This window comes from Pituophis catenifer, unplaced genomic scaffold, assembly GCF_029215685.1.
Source record: "Pituophis catenifer annectens isolate HBS135680 unplaced genomic scaffold, rPitCat1.0.hap2 SCAF_4, whole genome shotgun sequence".
In the NCBI taxonomy this organism is placed as follows: domain Eukaryota; kingdom Metazoa; phylum Chordata; class Lepidosauria; order Squamata; family Colubridae; genus Pituophis; species Pituophis catenifer.
Window position 1 is genome coordinate 41,717,209 of NW_027256884.1, and position 22,688 is coordinate 41,739,896.

General features: G+C 35.4%; 1 protein-coding gene across 1 annotated transcript; it reads right to left on the reverse strand.

The window, feature by feature from the left end:
* Positions 1-2,398: 2,398 nt before the first annotated feature.
* MXRA5 (matrix remodeling associated 5) lies at positions 2,399-21,506 on the reverse strand. Its single transcript, XM_070943331.1, has 6 exons — positions 21,301-21,506; positions 18,487-18,616; positions 17,495-17,885; positions 10,171-14,868; positions 8,636-9,536; positions 2,399-4,307 (listed from the first exon to the last, which is right to left on the reverse strand). The coding sequence occupies exons 1-6, from the start codon at positions 21,504-21,506 to the stop codon at positions 2,399-2,401; spliced, it is 8,235 nt and encodes a 2,744-aa protein (XP_070799432.1).
* Between the last annotated feature and the right edge of the window lie 1,182 nt (positions 21,507-22,688).

The window sequence follows — 22,688 nt, forward strand, 5'->3', positions numbered from 1 at the left end:
CAGCACATATCAGATCAGGCACAGAAGGAGAAGATAGATGGGGGGACAATGCAAATAGAGGTTGTGGTCCACTAAACACAAAGGTCCAAGTCAGGTAGCTTAGCCAACACTGTATATATTTGCGTGAAAAGCATCCAATATGTAGATTTACTGTAACTCTAGTAGCAAATTATACATATGCTATCCTTCTGTTTGAGGCTATTTCTCTGACAGATTCAGTGGGCAAAAATAGGGCAATTATGCTCTCATCTGCAATCATTTGTCTTTGGTGAGCCATCCTTTTTCAGTCCAGTGCAGCAAACTTTGGAACTAGTTTATTAGCATGCATCTAATGTTGTCCTGTTATATTCTATCATTTAAAATAAAAGGCTTACTAAGCATAGGAACCTTAATGGATTTCTTAACACACTAATAAGAGATTTAAAATGCCAATTTATCATTATATTAATCATGTGCTTTCCAGGTTCTTTTATTAGATCTTCAAGATAAGGAAGCCAGATTGAACTAATTGTGCAATGCTCCAACCACTAAAGTATTTATACGTTATTGTATATCATACATACCTTTTGGCAAGTCATTTAAAAATAAGAACATCGCTTTTAAATCTAAAATAACTTTTAACATTGTTATTTAAATAATTAAACAGACAATTAAGAATTAAAATGGAATGAATTTGTTATTTTATATACCCTCATTGGATTCTGCAGTTTATCTTCACCCTGAGATTATCAATAAAAAAAGCCACTATGAAAAAATGTGGAAAATATTTTTATTATAAAACACAGTATATTGATCTTAATATTACATAAAATACAGTAAAATATCAGAGTCTTGTAAAGACCAATAATTTATGTACTGAGACCTGTCACTGATACTCTCCTAGTCTCATAGTCTGAAAAACACACATAGACAAAAATAAAATAGAACGATGTCAACTAGTAATTTTGTTGCTGAGTTCTATTTTTACTTTTACAGTAATTATTATTTTGCCATGCTGAAATAAAATCAGAGGGTTATTACTCAGTTACTACTAATTGAAAGATTTAAGAGAACTGCAGAAGAGAAAGGGGGAACATTTTGATGTTGCTGAATTCTCATCATCCCTGATTTCTGACCATGGTTCCTGGCATAGGAATCTTCAGGGTCGTTGGTGAAGTCACATTTATCTCAAAATCATTGCACAAATGGTAAGACTTAAGGACAAATTGCAATATGGCTTCTATCAAAAGCCCTTGCTGCCTTGGGTTACTGAGCATCATAGTTTAACTTCTAGAGATCCACAGGTTCCTTAACCCCTGTGACAGAAGAATAGTTAGGACTAATTTTACAGCAAACCTTGAAAACTGAATGTGGTAGATGAGATATAAAGGAATACCTTGCAGCCAACAATGAGAAGGAAGCATTTTTTCCCTGTGTCAACTGTTGTTAGGTAATACTACTATGGTATGTCTTAAGGTGTTTGTTTCAAAACAGAATTTAAGCTTATCTGTGGTTAGAATACAGTAGAAATGGCCTATGAAAAATTGTCAACAGATGTTTCCCAGTTTAGCATTCTTTGTAAATTTGCATATTTACAGTATATTCCAATTTGCTTCCTGTCCAATAACATTAGAAATTATGGAAAATAAATGAGAAGAATAAATAATTTGCAAATGGACACTAAATAATTGGATTGAATTTATAAGTGAGATTTAGTCCAAAACTATTTATTACTATTAGATTTGCAAGATTATTGCTGGAAAAGGTCTCCTTGTCTTTCCCTTGTAACTTGCTCCATTGTGGCAACTGAATTTTGAATTTCTGCACCCACTTCACTGGTAGGTAGTGACATAATATGGGACCAGGAATCTCAAAAATTCAAGGGTCAATTATATCAAGATAATATATATTCATATTTACATATGAATATATGAATGTTAGGGAGAGAACTTGAAATTAGAAGAACTCATAGCACACCCTAAATCGGGTTAAGGATTAGTTTTAGGCTTTATGCATTGCACAAAAGAATTTATTACAGTGGTGATCCCCATGAAATCCCCCTTAATGGAATCCAAACAAATTTGGCTTGATTCATACATGGATACAGGATCCCTCCAAGTCAAATTTCAAAGCTATATTCAAACACATCCTTTTTACAGTGGTCCCCACTGAGTTTTGATTGTATACCCCCTTGTTCTAATGTTAGGTTCTAAGGCAGATGGTGAGAATTTCTATTAACAGTATAGAGATTGTTCCTAAGCCTTCTCTAAAACAATACCTGACTCAATTATAGTTTGCTATTTTATTACTATTAACTTGCGTGATTCACCATTTGTATTCAGCTACTTTATTTCCTATCATTGTTCACTTGACAAGGATTTTAGATACCTTTATATATTCAAAGATGTTTGCTAGGATTTTAGAATATGTGTATATAGGTTGCTTTGGAATCACTGCCTAGTATATTTTTAGCAGTGCATTTATAGAAGCCGGCATCCCTTTGTGTAGCTTGCTGGATGATTAGGGAGCCCTGAGGATGAAGGAATTTGTTTCCATACAGACGGGACTGAGCTCCTGTGGTTAGATGCAGTTTCTCTGGCAGTTCCCATGTTATTTCTGCTTTAGGAATTCCAATGGCCATACAATTCAGCTTCACTGTATTCCCAGGCCTTGCATAAATGACAGGTGCTGGTTCACTTGTGATCCGGGGTGGGTAGGCAATCACAATCACAGGAACATTCATAAGAGAAGAGCCATAATCTGTGGCTACCTTGCATAGGTAAGTCCCTCTATCAAACACAGAGGCCTCACGTACAATGAGGGATCCATTCTCAAGCAGGGAGAATCGTCCAATGGCCTGGGGACTATCTAAGACCATTCCATTAGGCAGAGTCCAGGCTACACGAGCTCGCTGACCAGGCTGGGTGGCACAGTGAAGCTGCAATGTCTCTCCATTGATGATGCTCACCAAGTTGTTATAATGATTGCTGATTTCTGGTTTCACTCCCACTTTGAGAAAGACCACCCTCTCTACATAGCCCCCTGGGTTTCTGGCAGTGCAACGGTAAGTCCCAGCATCTGCTGCAGACAGAGCACTGATATGTAGTATCCCATCTCTTTTGTGATAAAATCTCTGCAGTTGACTGCTTTTCATCAGTTCAGTACCATTGGGAAGGATCCAGGCAGTTCTGGGTGAGGGGGTCCCATGGACTGAGCAATTTAGATTGATGCTGTGACCTGCAGTGGCTGTAATCCTTTCAGTAACAGGATCCCCAAAGAAGGGTGTTTCCACATGATCCACAACCTGAAGCTGCATAACTAGGCGGGCCTCTCCCCCTTCATTTCTGCCAATACACACTAGCTGCACAGCATCTGTTTGCCTTACCCCACGAATATCCAGTGTGCCATTGCGATGTACAGTGATTCTGTTGCCATAATAGGGGGCAGGGAGGATCACTCCTTCTGGGAAAGCCCACATGACCCGGGGAGATGGGATGCCTTCTGCCTTACAGTCAATAAGTTTCCGGCTGTCTTTTACAGCCATTTCTCTGACTGAGGTGATGGTGCTGGGGTGACCATTTATTTTAGGGGGTTGAACATTGACATGGATCCAAACTATTTTGCGGTCCTCTCCAGCACTATTGCGGGCTATACATGTATAGTTGCCACTATCAGATCTTTGGGCTTTTTGTATGAGAAGTGTCCCATCTATATACACTTGATATTTATCTGATAAGATTGGGATTGGTCTATTGCTTGGGGATAACCAGAATACCCTTGGAGTAGGCTCCCCTTTTGCTTCGCATCCTACAGATACTGCATCACCATATGGGATGTTGAGAATGACATAGGTTTTATTCCTAATTGTGGCAGGTTCAGCTACTACTTTAACCCGCACTTTCATTTCATCTTTACCAATCTGATTCTCAGCATAACAGGTGTAGTCTCCTTCTTCTCTCAGCCCTACTTCATTGAAATATAATGTTCCATTGTTGAATACCACATATCTCTTTGCTCGGCTTCCACTGTCATCTGATTGCATGAAGGTGTTAACCATACTTCCATCTGGAAGACTCCAGGAGATCTCAGGGTTTGGTAGACCTGTGGCAACACAATCAACTTTTAGATCTCCTCCATATATCACTTTGTGATTATTCTCATTCTTGTGTTCGATTTTGGCAGGTTTCATCATCACATTCACTTTGAGGACCACATAATCATCTCCAATCTTGTTGCGGGCCATGCACAGGTAGTCTCCTGCATCCTTGTCAGTGACAGAGTGGATAACCAGAGTTCCATTGCCAAGTACCTTGATTCTGCTGTCCAAACTGTTTTAAAGGGAAAAAGGAAGGAGAATATATGCTTATAAACCATCATCTGTTGAGCTATCAACAAACAAAAATAATTATGCAATAGTGGTGAATATCTGTAGCTCAGGTATATGAGGGTGAAGGTTCATTCTCTGAGCTTGATACAGAACAAGATAAGATATAAAAGGATATAAGAAACAATGTAATTTACAAAAGCAATACTAACAATTGCAACCAATTCTACGTGGGACAAACATTACACCAATAAAAAACCAGGTTCCACGAACATCAGCTGGCAGTTAAATGCCATGATCTCAAACCCATAATTTCTACTCATACTGACATCAAACAGTCCCAGTTCGATTGGAACAAGACAAAAATCATTGGCCATACTACCACCTGCCACAGTCGTGAGTTCATCAAAGCCTGGCACAAAGCCACAAGCAATTTCATCAACAGACCCGTTGACCTAAAACCAGTCACAAGACCCATCACAATACTCTGACTTGATGGGACCCTCACTTGATGTGACCTCACCATCACAAGATCTTATGAAGCTCTTATAAACAGATGAACACTGACATTGGCATCCCCTAACTCTGCTGAAGATGTTACCTAGCTTGGTAGGTAACCCACAAGTTTGGAGAACGAACCTTCACCCTCAAAAATAATTATCTTCATTTTCAGGCCAACAACCATACTGAAACTGACTTTATTTTAATAAAAGGATGTTTTTATTTACTTCCAATTTCCTTTTTGAAGACTGTGGTTTTATTTATAAAACTGAATCCTGCATGTAGACATGAAAAAAAAAATCTTATATATATATAACATGGATAACTTCCAAGTAACTTTGTACGCATGGATGCACATGTTTATAAAATGAACAGGATATTGAGACTACAGTCCATATGAAAAGATATACACATGTTTACTAACCAAGAAACCTTTCCGCAGAGGCTGATAGTATTTTGATTATAGCAGTTTTAAAAAAATGCTGTCTATTAAAAGTGAAATATATATGTATTTATTAATATTCAAATTTTGGCACCAATCTCATGCATACTTCTGGGAAATATATTTCACATTTGAATAAACATACATTGAATTATGCTGTCAGTCAATAATAATCCATCATGGATTTCTTAGCATAGAAAAGCCTTATACAAAATATTTACATGATTTCTTAAAATGTAGCCAATATGCTTAATCTATAGCAAAACATTTTACTTCACAGTGAAATATATGATCAATCTATTTTAAGTCATTATAGAACTCTAATGACAGAATTCCAGTTTATTATGCTTATTTGGATAATTAGATGTTTGCCTTGGATATCAATACTGGTTGAGAATTTCTCTACCCTTAAACTGCTCCCACTTTTTGAGGCATTTCTCATTCCATTTGTATCATAGCTGAAAAACAAAAATATTCAAACTCTATATTTTTGCACATGTTGTGTGTATGTGGGTAAAACTAAGACAAAGAGTTAACGAATGGATTTACAGTTATTTCCGTTCAATTCAAACTCCACAAGAATAAAAGAAAGGAATTTAAGACACACCCAATGATCATCAATGTCATTTATATCCTACCTTCATTATTTTTTTAAATAAATAATTGAAGGTGATAAGCACAACATATCTAATACTCCTTCCTCCTCCTATTTCCCCACAACAACTCTGTGAGGTGGGTTGGGCTGAGAGAAAGTGACTGGCCCAAAGTTATCCAGTTGGCTTTCATATCTAAGGCAGGACTAGAACTCACAGTCTCCTGGTTTCTAGCATGGTGCCTTAACCACTAGACTAAGCTGGCTTTTTCTTGATCTTTCAAGCTCAAATCAAACAAGAGAGGAAAGATTATTTGGGACCAGTAAAGAGTTTCATTTCTTCACTCATTTCATTGAATACATGCTTGCTCCTTTCTTGTAATATTTTTATTAAATATATTATGGCAAAATATGTTAAATATTTTAATAATCCCTTTTGGCATTCCAGAAGTCTCTCAAGACATGGATTTTTTTTATCAGGCTTGGGGTTCCCAGGGAACTAGAAACATGCTTAAATGGCTCATACTGAGGTCACAATTTTTATCCTCTCTGTGCCTAGGCTTTGTATATTTGTTTTTCTAAAATTTATCTTTTAATGCAAATTTTATTCATTTTGTATTTGTTGTTTTTATATTTTTGGTTTTTTCGATTGTTGTATGCCTGCCAAAGTCACTTTTTGTCAGATGGAAGGCTCAATATGATTAATAAATAAGTACATAAAAATAGCATGGATCATGTTTTCAGTATTTTGTGGTAATTATGTAGTCATAACTACCACAGCTTTGGCGTAGAATGCAGTTATAGGTCTCAGCCTAGTACTCTTGAGACTCAAAGTTGTGAGAATAGAACATTTAATTGCCACTCATTCATTTGTAGCTGGTATTTTAGATGATACTTTTATACTTTCTTGCTATGATTTTCTATAATTCCTAGTCTGCCATAGAATACCCTATTCAATATAGGTTCTGCCCCTTTCATAATGCAATGGGTAAGTAATTAAATTACCCATCAATCTTCCCATGCTATAGTGTTAATCTATGTAGGAATGTGTAGATTGAGCTAAAGAATAGGGTTATCAAATCTGGGCTGACAAAAATAGCAGTAACGAACTAAAGGACAGCAATAAAGTATGGAAAACTAATAACTGTTGGATCCCTTACAGTAGCTATGCAGATTTGTGCAACCAAGGTCTGATAACATTAAAATGAACTCATATTCCATAAAAATAAACATTATTCCTATGCAGGGCACATTAAATCCCCTCTGCAATATAAATTACAAGGATTACTTATGTGAAATGATACTCAGAGCACCACCATTTCAGTCAAATATATCATCCTCAAAAAGTATCTCAGCATTTATTATCCAAGTTTGACAGATATCTCCCCCCCCCCCTCTCTCTCCCCTCTCCCTCCCTCCCCCCTCTTTCTCCAGGCAAGAGAAGCAATTGCCTAAGCTTTAATTTGCTGAATCTATGACAGATTGGTTAAACAGTTTTTTAATTTGCCACTTTGCAAACTTCATCAAGTAAGTCATAGCAAACATATTTCCAACAGTTATCACTAAATAAGCAATAAGTATCATACAGTCTTGATACTTGTAATGGGGAATTTATGGCATGCCTTAATATAAGGGTATCCTATGATTTATCCAATTCCTGCTAAATGATTTTTGAGATTATTTAACTGCAGTACTAACTCATGTACTGGACACTTAAACAGAGTGTCATGTGATATTAAAGCAAAAAAACTAATCCACACTGTATCTACTGTACATCCTTAGACTATGCACGTTACAAATATTACAAGAAATATTGTCAGACAACTGCAAAGGGGACTATTAATCTATTCATGCTTTGGTATTAGCTTTTCAAAGCTATGGTGGAGCATTCCTTGGCCCATCATGAAAGACTTGAGGCCAGGAAGTGAAATCTGGGCCCTTTTTCATATTAAGCATGTACTCCACCAGAAACTGCAGTCTGCAGCAAATGGAACAAGATATAATTCCGTCACAAGCTGGAATATGGAGTTAGGAAGTGACCTCACTGCTGCAGTTGTAAAATGTTTCTCTGTTAAGAAGTAAAGATGTCCAATTCTCCCTATTCTTACTCCCCATTCAAAGGTCAGCAGAGCTTTATCAAACCCATCCAAGACACATAAAGCATGGCAAAGGCTGAAACTGTGACCTAGTTTCTGCCTCAGTATATTTGTCTCTTAGGGTCAAGTTCAGCTATCGATTGACCTGGCTTATTTCTGAAAATACATATATAAAATCAAGCAATCAAGAAATGTTGCAATGTTACATGTTTCATACAAAATGGTATGAAAATTATAATAAATTTGCTGATTAGTTCATATTCAGAAACTGTGATATGTAGTTAGATTCTAATGTATCTTTGCATACACAGATATAAGCTGATAATTTATAATCACAGAGCATAAAACAGATGTGCAATTTTTGGGAACCCAGGACCAGATTTTAAATGGCCACAGCAAATTACAAATGAGGTAATGTGAATTAATTTAAGTAATCAATATATTTATTCTCCAGAAGTTAATAATTTGTCCCATTAATATCTTAGTAAGGTTACACATTGGCAGCAACTTCTGTATGGACTTTGAAAGTCTTACCCATAGCTTAGGAAGCTATAGATAATTATGGGCCCAAAGTCCATGCATCCCTGGCTTAATGTAGATATTACTGGAATGAATAAAAGGATGATGCTGATTTGAAGAATTGTTATCTATAAAATCAAAATACAACAACTTATACTTAGAATGCCAAAAGAAATATTTACCTTTGTAGAGAATCCACCATTCTTTTTGAAGGAAGTCTCCAGAGGATCCATGGCCAGGGATCCCCAGAGGCACTGCAATTCAGTCGCAGGGTGCTACCATAGGTTACATCTGTTCTCTGGGGTGAGCTTCCTGTGATCTTGGCATTTGTTGACTGCTTTTTGACCTGCAGCTGTACGATTCTCCTGACTGTCCCAACCATATTTGCTGCAATGCATTCATAGCTCCCACTGTCTTTGGGCAATACATGACGTATATAAAGGGTTCCATTTGGAAAAACAAACAGATTACCATGGACAAATTGAGACGGCCGAATCTGAGTCCCATCAAAAAGTACCCAACGGATGCCAGGTGGAGGGGCTGCTTTTGCACTACAGTGAATGTTGATGCTTTTTCCCACATTGAGGGAAAAGTTTTCTTCTTTCTTTTGCTCAATAATTGGTGGCAAGGCAGCTATGTGAAGTCTCACGGCAATACTGTCAGCTCCTGCAGCATTGCTGGCTATGCATTTGTAAATTCCCCGATCTTGAAAGTTAGTGTCTTTCAGGAGCAAGGTTCGGTTCTCATATAGCATAATCCTTCCCTCCATAGTACTCACAGTTTGAAATATTTTACGATTAGGAAAAATCCAAGAAATGTGTGGGTTTGGGATTCCAGTGGCTTGGCAATCCATAGTCACTTCTTCTCCAAAATAAACAGTCAAATCCTTAAAGCGAGAACCCAGCATTTTGGGCTGTTGAGCTATGACCATCAACAGGACAATCATTTTATCAGTGCCATGAGAGTTCTCAGCAGTGCACAGATACTGTCCACGGTCCTGAAGCTGAACACTGTGAATAAGGAGTGTGCCATTTTTCAAGACAGCAAAACGTTGCATCTTTGTTTGGGCTGTCATTGTTGCCCCTAAAATTTCAGGGCAGGAAAATGAAACACAACACAAGTGTTTCAACACTTTCTAAAATACTTATCATTTATTAAATAGAACCTAGAAATGCACTGCAATACTCCAATAAAATCTAAGATCCCAGTAAAATCTAAGATGTAAATTCAGTAAAATGTAAGTACCAAATCTAACCATTTGCTTCAATCATTCAATCAAAATTAGAGACTTTAAATTTAGGGTGTCCTTTTATATTAAAAGAAGCACCACACCTTATAACATATATTAGGACATTCTTCAGATATTTTAAAAAACCCAGTCGATCCTATGCTCTTGGCCAGATTGACTGGAATTAACATCTCTATGGAACCAATTTACTGATTTAATACATTCAATATAGCTTCAATGAATTTCACAATAAAGATGGGAATGCCTATCAAGATATAATTCTTTATTTTGCATCAATAATGCATACCAAAGACTGCAAATATGCATGATGCAACAATCTATTTTACTGATTGAACAACTTTATAAATGTACTGCACCTCTGAAATCATCAAAAGAAACAAAAATACATGCTTATGTTAAATAAAATGCATTCAATGTAATTGATTTTACATCCAACTGCTGTTGAAATGAGAGGATTAAAAAGGTTACCTGTAGAGATTTTTGTCCAAGAAAAGAGAGGCTTCGGTTCTCCTGTGGCATCACATGGGATAGCAACATCCGACTCAGCAAGAGCAGAAAGAATATTAGACATTTTAGTGATAATTTTAGGTTTTTTTCCTTGTTGTGTTAAAGGCACAGAAGACTGAATGAGGCTTGAGTTGAAAACCTTAATTCTATCCCGTTTAGGCACAAATAACACATTTGGATTATTATAATAGATACTACTGGAAGACTGCAAGGTTGAACTCACTTGAGATTTTATTTTTGGAGTAGTGAAGGTAGGAATGATTGTCCCAGGTGTTGGTGCAGTATCCAAGGATATAGGAGGTACTGGGATAGTGGTGGCTTTTAAAGAAGTGCTATGCATTATCTTCTTGGTAACAGAGAGAAATGTTTTCTCAGTTGTTCTTACTGGTACTGGTAGATTAGGTACCAGTGGTTTAGCATTCACTCCCAAGTGTTGAAATATCCTGGTTCTGTTGATCAGAAATGGTGTTCTAGCATTGTGCAAATATGGTATAGCGTGATTGATTGTTCTTCCAGGCTTATCTCTACTTTCAGAAAGAAAGTTGCTGACAAAAACTTTGGAATTAATATTTTGCCTGATTTCATCTTGGTTGTCAGATTTGCCTGGAATAGGCATTTTAGGTCTATATAATGGAGCAGGTGTGGGGGTAGGGAAAGTCGAAGAGGTTTTTCTCTCTTGTGTGGTGTAGGCTGCATATGCTGTTATCTCTGGTTTATTGGTATAATGAAGGGGCACTTGGTGAGTCATGAAGTGATGAAAAAATCCTGATGCAATGATATATGGAGGTTTCACAGTCCCCCTGACATGAATGTACTTTGGAGGTGAAAAACCCGGGTTTTTTCCAACTGGTTGATTTGGAATATTTGGATTTAATGAAAAGCTGCTGTATGGCCTGCTACTACCTTGCTTTTGTTGAGTGATGGAAAGTTCATTCTGTCTTGAGCTATATCTGGCTCTTATACTATCCACAGTAGGTGTCTTCCTATCTGGATATGTTAGTTTAATAGATGTGTGATTTTCCTTTGTTGAAGAATTATCTGACAAATTAAGATTCATAGGTGTTAATGGAGGAGGAGGAGGAGTGAGCATTGAAATGGATACAACTGAGGGATGTTTTTTTTCAGTTCTATATATTGCAATCTCATCTTCATGATTATGGAACTGGCTAGTAATTTCTTTGGAGTATGTTGAAGTTGGTAGAACATGTGTTTTATTTTGCCAAAGATCAAGAATTTGGTTCATTTCTGTAGGTATAGAAGTATGATCAGAGACTGAACTGTGATGAGATATAATCACTTTTTCAACTTTTTGAAAAAACGGTTCCATTGTAGTTTTTAATAGGTAATCTGAAAAATTCCACAATTTTTCTAAAGATGGCAGAGTTTCAGGATATTCTGTTTGGCTAACAGATAGATACTGTTGAGTAATAGGCTTTATCTGAGCTACCCTTGAATCAGTAACATTTGGGGGGTCTGAGGAGAAAGAGTCAGCTTTTTCTTTAAGTTCTGGAATCACTGAAGAGGTAAGATCAAAAGATGACATTGATCTCTCTCCTAAAATGCTTGCTGTGGGGGTATTTGTCACTTCATTATAAGCTATGGGTAACTTATTTTCTGTAGCTGTTGTATACTCAGGACTGTGAGATAAATGCAGCTGCTTTGGGAGTGATGCAGTCACTGAATGATATGTCGATGTCACTGTTTGACTTTTCTGATCCTTTATGACACTAGAAAGAGTTAATGGTGTCTTAGGTAATAAAGTAGGAAGTTGAACAGCTGAAGTTGCTATTGTGTCCTGGGGTTTTTGTAAAGTAACTGCATTTATTAATGATGAAGAACTCAGTTTTTCTATTTCATCCTGTGGCTTCTGATATCCAGCCATAAAACCTTGCATGGTTTGAGTAGTATTGTCAAGTTTAGATATTTTTGGAACAAAAGTTATTCCTTCTATATTAAAAGCTGTAGGAGGAGTTGGTTTTGGTCTTTTGAATCTATTTGTTCTCCGCCTCCCATATGGTCTTCTTCGTGAATGCTTACTGATCGCTGGTTCAGATGTACTCATTTTTCTTTCATATGCTGTTATTATGGTTTCGGTTGTTGGTTTGTTAGTAGTAGCAGCTGTCAGCATCCACTCTTTCTTTTTCAGTGGATGAACAGTACTTTTTATAGTAGAAGAGGGTTTTGTTTTTTCAAGATTTACATTTGTTAATATTAGGTGTTTAGAATCTGTAAATGGATTAAAAGGAATTACTTGTACACGTTCTGTGCTGTCATGTTCTCTAGGAGCAAAAACTGTCATTTGAGCAGCAGATGCAACAATGGTAGCAGAGTTGTTGATTTCAGCATGTGTAAAAGTTATTGCAACATTACTTACATTACTCATAAATTTAGCTTGTAAATATTGGTTGCTAGTTTTAGTCTTGTGGATTTTGGCAAGGACAGAATCTTTGACTGGAATTTCTGAATATGGATTAAGTGTGACTTTCTCCCTGTTGCTGACTGTCGTTAAAGTGCTCTGAGTATAAGGTACAACTTCTTTTTTTGAGATCCTATTTATTTCTCCATTAAAAATTTCTATCCTTTTTGGTTCTGCTACTTTTGATTGGTCTGTGTTTGAATCACTATGATCCCAAGGTTGTGTCTGCATAGTTGGAGAGAATTGGATTTCCTTTGCTACAGAGGTTTCCATGCTGAATTGATCTTCTGGCATTTTTGAGAATTCATGTTCCACATGCACTGCTGAAGAAAGTATTTGGTCTTGATTATAATTCTGCATGCTGATGATAGAGGGAATGGTGACTGAAAGTAATTCTGCTTCATCCAAATGGGAAGTATCTGCTGAAGATTCTTCTCCATTGATTTCCACAGCACTCCTTGGTGGGAGACTGGAGATAGGTAGATGACTTCTTGTGGTCCATTGTGTAAGAGGAATCTCTGATGTGGTACTTAGAAGAGGAACAGAAGTGGTCGTAAGTCTGGGAAGACTTTTTCTTCGGACTTTTGCCAAAATGTTAGCCCACTGCTGTGGATTAATTTGTTTGTTTGTCATATGAATTCTCCTCCTGGATTCAAATACTCTTCGACCCTCAGCAACATTAATCTCTTCAGTCCTATCAATGCCTTTCAATAATTTCATTTTATGTTTTCCTTTTTTATTTGTTCTTACCTGGACATGAAAAATGTCATCACTCTTCTGCTTAAGTGATTGTTCATAATTTTTGAGATGAAATTTCTTGCCTGGCATACTGTAAATCTCTTTATCACCTGATCCTTCATCATCTCCGATGACTTGCCCCCTTACTGAAGTTCTTGAAAGTTCTTGCTTTTTAAATTTTATCCTTTTAGAAGACCTGTCAGAAACCATCTTATTTACTGTTACTTTTACAACAATTTCATCTGATCCTTGTTGATTGATGGCCACGCACCTGTAGTAACCGCTGTCACCTACATGACTGTATGGAATTAACAATGTACCGTTTTCCAGCAAATATCCACTAGAAGAGTTTGACAAATCATTAATTATTTGGTTGCTTGGAAGTATCCAGTTTAAATGAGCATCTGGTATAGCCACTGCACTACAGGGCAATAGTATGGAATCCCCCACATTTTTTTCAATTTTTGTTGGTTCAGGGTCAACTTGCTGAATAACTGTGGGTTGCACTAGAACCCTGTAGGCCACTGTGTCCACATCATCTCTCACTTGGGCAACACAGTGATATATCCCTGAATCAGCATAGGCCACTGACCTGATGATTAACTGGCCACTACTGAGGACAGAAAACCTTTTGCCTTCCATTTTGAATGGAGCCTTCAGTTTTGTCCCATCTGGGAGAATCCACCTGATAGAAGGACTTTCCGATGCTTTGACATTACAGCTAAGCTGAGCATTTGAGCCTTCTACTATACTTTGAGCAGCTCTTGTGTGCTGGTCTTGCTCTATCATAACCCAGCTGCTTCTCTGTTGCTTGTTTTCATGAGGTTGAATAGTTTGAGAAACCTGGGAAGAAAAAGAGAGAACTACCATTTTGCCTGTGCTCTGGTGTCTGTTTAATTGGATGTGTATGAATGGCTGCATCACCCAGGCAGGCTCAGCAAAGATTCTGCCTTTCACGCCTGTGTAATAGGGAGTATCATCATAACCAGAACCTTGCCTATAGTGATAGCTTAATTTAGGTTCACGAGTGAGCACATGTTCTCTTTTAAGTTTGACAGGCACTTCACTGTAATATGCAATAAGCTTCCACAACTTCTCATAGTTTTCTCGGTTCATATGGCATTCCATATCCAGAGAAATAGTACCATTGACCACAATTTCATAAGGAGAGATGTGATTCCACTGGATTTTGGTAGAGTCTGTTGGTTTTTTAATTTCACATTTGAGGTTCACTGAGTTTTTGTGTTCATCAGTTAAGTTCAGAGTAATGTTCCATAAAGGCCACTGGAATTCTTCCATTAGTAACTGAGAGATGTCATCTTCTTTACCCTCATCATTTTCCTGGATGTTGATGCTCTGTTTTAATGGGGACTGTATGATTGGCTTGCTGCAGGAAATCTCTTTCATATTTTGAATATCTTGTTTCTGGAATTGTTTAGGAAAAGTACATTTAGGACAAAGCTGACCATCTTCATAGGCTTTATCTTTTTTACACTTTAGGATACCTGAAAGACAAAAAGAAAAGGGATTTTGAATTCACAGAACTTTTGTTTGTCTTTCTTTGTTGCCCCATGTTTTAAACTATACTTTGAATTTAGCAATGGGCTTTGAATCTTATAATCATAGGATTGGAAGGGACCTTGGAGGCCTTCATGTCCAACCTCATGTCTTGCGCAGAAATCTTCAAACCATTTGGAAACAAGGTTGTCCCATCTTTTTTTATATAATTTAATTAAATTATTCTTTTTAACTGGCCGGAAATGATTTGAATTATTTTTTCTCTAGTTTGTTCATGTTCTTTTCAAGATAATGTTTATGCTATCTAGGTTAATCATTAGATAATGTATATTTTCATAAATGTGTCATTTTATATTTATTCACTTAATTTCACACTACCCAATAGCTCATTGGTTCATAAATATGTTTTTGTAATAAAATAAATCTAATTACATATTATTCATTTTTATAGAAATGCAGATACAATCAGAGACAATACTTAATTGAAAATATTATAAAGCTGTCTGTAAAATTTGAAATGTCTTCATTTCTCTTGGGTTTGTCCTTCCTTTCTTTATTCCCATTTGTAGCTATAATAATTATATTATTGTAGAGTTTACCTATATAAATGACATCTTAGAAGTCATTTCTTCTAAGAAGAAAATGACATCTTAGAAGGATCTTCTCTTGAGTCCTATATAGTCATCCCATAATCTCTTTAAACTATTAGTGGTGACTTTTAATGAGACTAATCTAGCAGGCATCCAAACATCCTTTGCTCTTTGCAACATCTGGCATATACTGGTTCCAAAACAGTTTAATGGAATGGATAATTTCTTCTAGTACTGCTGAAAAGTAGTCAAGGCAGATGACTACAGTGACCTCTTCAACAGTGGTGTTACATGTTTGTAGCATGCCTTTCCCAGAAATTTCTCCTAGTGTCATGCTATCAACATTACAGTACCATGCAATTTAAAAAAATAAATAAATAGGAAAGCAGAGTATACTTTAAAGAAGTGAAACACTTCTTTTTTGTTTGTGTCAGAAGCACCAACAAATTATACACATATAATATTCAAATGAGCAAATAAAATAGGTATAAAATAGGTCATAGAAATATGTGTAAAAAGTACGTAGAATGAATAGGATTAAAACCAAATGACATTCGAACAGTATCAGGTCACATTGACAGCATTTTCTTTGACTAGCATGATTAAACACTATTTTGCTGATATGGTATTTTTTGGATTTTTAAAATGTTACATTATTATTGTTGTTGTTGTCATTGTTGCTGCTGGTGGTGGTTTTAATTGTGTTTTATTAAACTCAATTATTTATGTATATTTATAATCAGTGGTGGGTTGCTACCGGTTCACCCCAGATTGGGTGAATCCGGAGCAGCGGCAGCAAGAGGCTCCACCCACCCACCCGGACATCTCTGCGCATGCGCAGAAGTGTTACGCGTGTGCCCACGAGCGAACTGGTAGCAGCTGAAATTGAAACCCACTACTGTTTATAATGATATGCTCCCTAAGAAATCATGGATATGGGGCACTAAAATTTGATAATAAACAAACAAGCAAACAAACAAACATTCAGATTATTCTGCAATATTGGTTTTGCTTCTAGCATAACAAATCCAAATAAATTGTTTTTGTTGTTTCTTACATCACTTGCAAATCTCAGCTCATAAATACAAAACTTCCCTTACAACCCCAGAATTTTATGAACAGTTTTTTAGTGGTTAAAAGACTCCTCTACTATCTACTTAAATGTTTACATTATAAGAAAATAAGTTTGTTCCATCCAACCTAACACTGTACAATATCAGAAATATATTAAGTGTGAAGATTCCAAGTTTTGCCTTTTTGACTGCAAATTGAACAATATGTTATTAATTTTGTGAAGAAACGCCATTGCCACTTGAAATGTATTCATCTTAGTATGTTTATTCTTGATGTATTCTTGATGTTGGAAAGAAGTGGTTTTCATTTTTTTTCATTGAATGGCATGGCGAATTATGCAAATTATATTCTTTTGAGGAAAAAAAGCTTCATACATGATGGATATTATGTTTTAAATACAGATTACAGGATAAATAGGAAAGGCTGGATTTATATAATACATTACATGAAAACACTTCAAGATGATTTAATAATATAGATTGTTATCAATTTATCACCACAATCATAACCAAAGTATCGATTGCTGAGCAATGCAGTCATTAAGTGAAGTCTTCATGTATCCTGACTCAATTTTATGACCATTTTTACCACAGTAATTAACTATATTACATAATTAAATGAATTATGTGGTCCTTAAGCAACTCTGGCTTCCTGACTTGTTGGAAGATACCTGGGAAGGTTGCAAATCATGATTGTGTGTGAATGCAAAATGCTGCAACTGTCATAAATATGAGCTGGTTGCGGATCACTTGATTATGGGGATAATGCAATGGTGATAACTTCAAGTTTGTAAGTCACTTTTTCCAAGCCTATTGTAACTTCAAACTATCATTAAAGGAATGGCCATAAGTTGAGAACAACTGTACAATGCCTGAACCCAGACAGTATTTCTGGCCAATTACTTCTGAAGGTGATTTCCTACAACTGTTCGTTACAAAGTTCCTCTTACCTGCAGATTTCTCAGTCCATTCAAGGAACCAATTCAGCCTGCAGTCACAAGACCATGGATTCCCATGAAGATAAATATTCTCTAGAAGAGGCATCCTTTCAAAAATGCCCTTAGGCAATGTTCTAATGGCATTTTCAGATAAATAAAGATGTTTTATTGTTGACATCCTGAAGTAATCAAGAACTAAGAATGTTGAAAATGTGTTAGGGTGAAGCTGCTGAAGCAGGTTTCCTTCCAAGTGGAGAAGTCTGAGGGAAATTAATCCATTGAAAGCATTTGGATGGATAAATTCAATTTGGTTGTGGTCCAGGTGCAGTCTCATCAAGCTGAAAAGCCCTTGGAGGGTTTGACCAGTTACAACTTGCAGTTTGTTATAGCTTATTTTGAATACCTAAATGGACAAATAAATTAAGGTTATTATCTTTATATATTTGAACTTTTACGGAAAAAGCATGTTTTTATAGAAATAGAAAATCTGTGTCCCACCAGAGTTAGCTAAATTACAATTCTCAATTTTTCATCAGTGGTACAGGATAACTTAATGGCTCAAACTAGAGATTCTTAGTTATCCATTTTCAGAATTAAGGAAATTTGAGTTAGATACATAAAAATTTATCCACAGGAAATTAACTATAGCAGACTTTACTCTATTAGGGCTATGAGATATAAAACCTTAATAAGATGATTCAAGAATTTCTAGGTATAAAGGAATTAAAATGAGTTAGGGTTATTGCACAATGTTTAAAATCAGTTGTATATTTATTGCAGTGTTATATATCACTAGCATGTTTGAGCAGGCACTTCTATTTAATATTGTGATAATATAACATAAGATAATATCTTATAGTTACAGATGGATTCTCTAGTAACAAAATCATTGACCTCTGTATAGCCAGATTTTGGGTGCCTACTGGAACACACTTTTGTTCACTAATGCTTAGGAAATAGACTCTAAGTGTTGTGATTTATTTAGTAAATATTTCTGGCTTTACCTGTAGTGATGACAGATCTTTTAAAGCACCATTAGGTATATTTTGGATATCATTGCCATGAAGCATGAGCAGTTCAAGCTTTGAAAGTCCCGCAAATGAGCTTTCAGATACAGCTTGAATGCTGTTAAACCTGGAAAAAAAGAAATGGAGATTTGTTTCATCATCCACCATTATTCTGTAATGAGAAGGTTTGTCATTATGGGTAACTTTAATTTATCCATAAATTATAAATGGACTTTGAGAAAGTTAATAAACCATTTTAACAGTATTATTGTACCTGCAACTGATATTTTGTTTTTAAATATCTTCCTTCCTCCTTCTTTCCTTTCCTTTCCTTTCCTTTCCTTTCCTTTCCTTTCCTTTCCTTTCCTTTCCTTTCCTTTCCTTTCCTTTCCTTTCCTTTCCTTTCCTTTCCTTTCCTTTCCTTTCCTTTCCTTTCCTTCCCTTCCCTTCCCTTCCCTTCCCTTCCCTTCCTTCCCTTCCCTTCCCTTCCCTTCCCTTCCTTTTCCTTCCACATAAATTATAAATAAGTTCCACTTGGAATTTAAATTCATGGAAATTGCCCATTAGAATGGGCTGTTTCTGATAACATTCTCCTTAAATGAATAAAAAAGTATGTAGATGACATTTAAAAAATGAATGCCTGCAAAATAAGTTCTGGAAGCAGAAAACCAAAACTAGTAGCTGAATTGTTAGATCTGTACATGTTGGAAAATAATAAGAAATTTAATTGGTAATATAAATCTGGTAGAATCAGTGCCAAGAACAGATTAACATAAACATGTCTGTATTTCACAAGAACTTCATTATATTATTGCAGCCGGCTTTTGAAATGTTAACAGAACATAGCATAGTCCTAATTAAATCAAATCTATTTTTAATTGTTCAAAAGGCCAATTATATTTTTATGCTCTATGTTTGTCCCTAATATTAACAATAGCACCAAAAATTAAAAATATAGATAATTTTTGATCCACAGTCTAATTCAAAATTTCTCTTTTTAATAATATAATATTCAATTATATTAATTGCTTTATTTATTATATAATAAATGCTTGAAAACTTAAAGTCCTTTGATTAGCAGCTAAAAAGCAATATTAAATTAGCTTTAATTTTCAAAGCATTACCCAGATCAACAAATGCTCTTCTATTGTGAAACTTTAAAAAAGAGCAACTCATGTTGTATTTGATTGTTGTGATAGGAAAAACAGATGTCTGGATTAAATAATACATAAGGATTTTAGGGATTGTACATCAGGTATTCCTCTAAATAGTGTTTAGTTTGTTCTATGTCAGTAAAAGCTGCATCTGTGCTTGGCAAGCGAGATAGTAGATATATTCGCTCCAGCTGCTAATATATCCTCTTTATTCTCAAAATGCTGGAAAATATCAGGGCTGACAAATGAGATACCATACGCAGATCACATGCTATCATCAGATAACTGGAAACAAAAATGAAGAATCTGCACAGTATATATTTCATTTGTTTCAAACAGCATCTGTCAAACATCTTTCAAGCTATAGACTTCTTTCTCACTTTGAGGTGCCTAGAAGATACAATGCACTATAAAACTAATGTCACAAGAATAGAAAAAAAGAACTTAAAAGATTTAGTGCTATGATCTAATCTTATTCTAAATGTTTCAATCAGCTTTAAATTAAAATATGAAAAAAATTTCAATACATCAGTAATATTTTTTCCTAGAACATGACATAGTGGCCATAATGGTAGTAAAGGAACATATATATTATTTTGTGTTTTGGGGCTATTGTTATAATATGGCAGAGGTCAGAAATATAACTCGTAGAACATCTTTGTGGTCATGCTGTCTGGAGCACTTTCTGACTCAGCAATATCTGAATTAGAAAATTCCCCACCCCTACAATATTGCAAAAGCTAGGTAACATCAGAATCAGAACAGCAAAATATATTAACCAGCTGTAGAATTTTATATGCAAAATGTGCACTATTGAAATAAAGCTCTCCATGATTTTTTGAAGAAATATAGGGGCAAGAAGACAGATTTATTTATGTATTTATTGCCTTTATTATTTTTATAAATAATTCAAGGTGGCAAATTAATCTAGTATTACTTCCTCCTTTTATTTTCTCCATAACAACCCTGGGAGATGAGTTGGACTGAGAGAGACTGACTGGATCAAAGTTACACAGTTGGCTTTTATGCCTAAGGCAGGACTAGAACTCAGTCTTCTGGTTAATAGCCTGGTGCCTTAATCATTAAACTATAAAGATGTAGGAGGAGAAAAGATGAAAACAGTACCAATAGCAGGTATGATTTATTCATTTATTTGTATCCCACCTTTATTATTTTTACAAATAATTCCAGATGGCAAACATATCCAACATACTCTCTTTCTCCTATTTTCCTGACAACAACAACAATAACCCTGCAAGGTGAGTTAGGCTGCAAGAGAATAATCACCCATCTGGCTTTCATGGCTAAAGTGGGATTTGAACTCATAATCTCCTGCTTTCTAGTCTGCTGTCTTAATCACTAGACCAAACTGGCTCTTATTTGATTTACCTGATATAGGTGAATCAAATGAAACAAATTTAATGAGAAATTGATAGGGTTGGAGAACATCTCACATTTAACCAAAAATTTGAATTATAATAGTTAATCAAAGAGTATACAATAGTCATTAATCTCTTTATGAAAGGTATTTGATTGTTTCAGTTTGCAGTTTATTTCATTGACAATGAACAATGCTTCATTTAGATAACATGTAGGATTAATTTCACAGAATTGTATTCAAGAATATAAAAGTCCACAGAAAAATTACTATACAAACCCCAAATTAATTCGTTCCACATGTTTAGAAATTTTTGATGGCACAGCTGCTAAGGACCGAAATGTGCAGTGAACTTCACTGGGAACATAGCAGGCACATGGCTGAGGACATGCCAGGATGACTTCTGAAATCCCCAGACAGACAATCAGCACCATGGATAGTGTCTCCAAATTTGGTTGCTTTTGCATCTTCCTAAAATTCTTCATTTTTCTCTACCTTAATTCATTTGTGAAAAAAATTCATTATTAGACAGATACAACTTAGATACAGCAATCAAGGTCTCCAAACTGATGTATTTGTTAATAGGTTTAGAATGCTTTGTAAATTAGAACAAATTGACAAGAAAGCTAGTCTAACACAGGCTTTTAATATTAAGCATCAAAACTGACATTGCTGAGAGTACTGTAACTTTCATTCTAAGCACTGAATACAACATGTGAACATTTCATTCTAAGAATTGAATACAACATGTGAACAACAGAAGTAGGACCTGGAAAGTCATTTGATGTTGGGGGTGTCTTAGTAGTTCAATCAAAATAACCTTTTCTATGAGCTAACCCTTGAAAGAGACTGAATCCCCAACCCCAGATGTTACCATATTTGTCAACAACAGGAAACAAAAGATTCCTCATTTGTTTACATAATTAAGAATATAATATTACTCTACGGGGTAGAATTGTTCACAGGATAGTATAGGCCCAGCATAAACTCTGTTGACAATAGAAAAGTCATTAAAACCTGACCTTACTAGGAAGCTTACTCGGAGATAAGTACCTACAGTTGGGTTCTCTATCCAATAAATACGATTTAATCTTTTCCATGCGTTTTACTTAGCATTGTATTATATGATTACAATTGTGTTGATTTTCATAATATTTTACTATGGGGTATATGAAGTTGTTATATTGCAGTTGTTATTGGATTGATGCATATGACATTTAGAGTTTGTTTTATGGCTGAAGTGAAACATTAGCTGAGAACCAACCAAATAAATAAATTACTGTAATGCAATGCCACAAGATCTATAAACGAAAGATCATGATTCACTATTATTCTTAGTAATTAACACAATTTTTTGAGTTCACCCATATTATTAAAAAACAAAATTTCTAAATATTTGGACTTAATAACTAAAATATGGCTAAACCGCTGGAAACAATAATTCTACTGGTAAATACTGACGTATGACGTACAAAACATTCTCTATTCTCTATTATGGCTATTATAAGTCAACATTTTTAAAGTGTCATAGAAAAGTGTCATAGAAAAATGTATAAATGTCAAATTTTCTGATAATTTACCTCTCAATTTCCTATCTGAAACTTCTTTTCCTATAAGAAAATTACTTATTTAAAGCTGATATAAATTATACGAGCTCTCATTTTGTT

Bases quoted from the DNA above. Each gene is read 5' to 3' on its own strand.
- MXRA5 (XM_070943331.1), bottom strand. From the start codon at position 21,506: ATGAAGAATTTTAGGAAGATGCAAAAGCAACCAAATTTGGAGACACTA. The intron at 17,886-18,486 runs GTAAAGCCAGAA...TTGTCCATTTAG, and splicing joins AAGATCTGTCATCACTACAG to GTATTCAAAATAAGCTATAA. The intron at 9,537-10,170 runs GTAACCTTTTTA...CTGAAATTTTAG, and splicing joins TTGGACAAAAATCTCTACAG to GGGCAACAATGACAGCCCAA.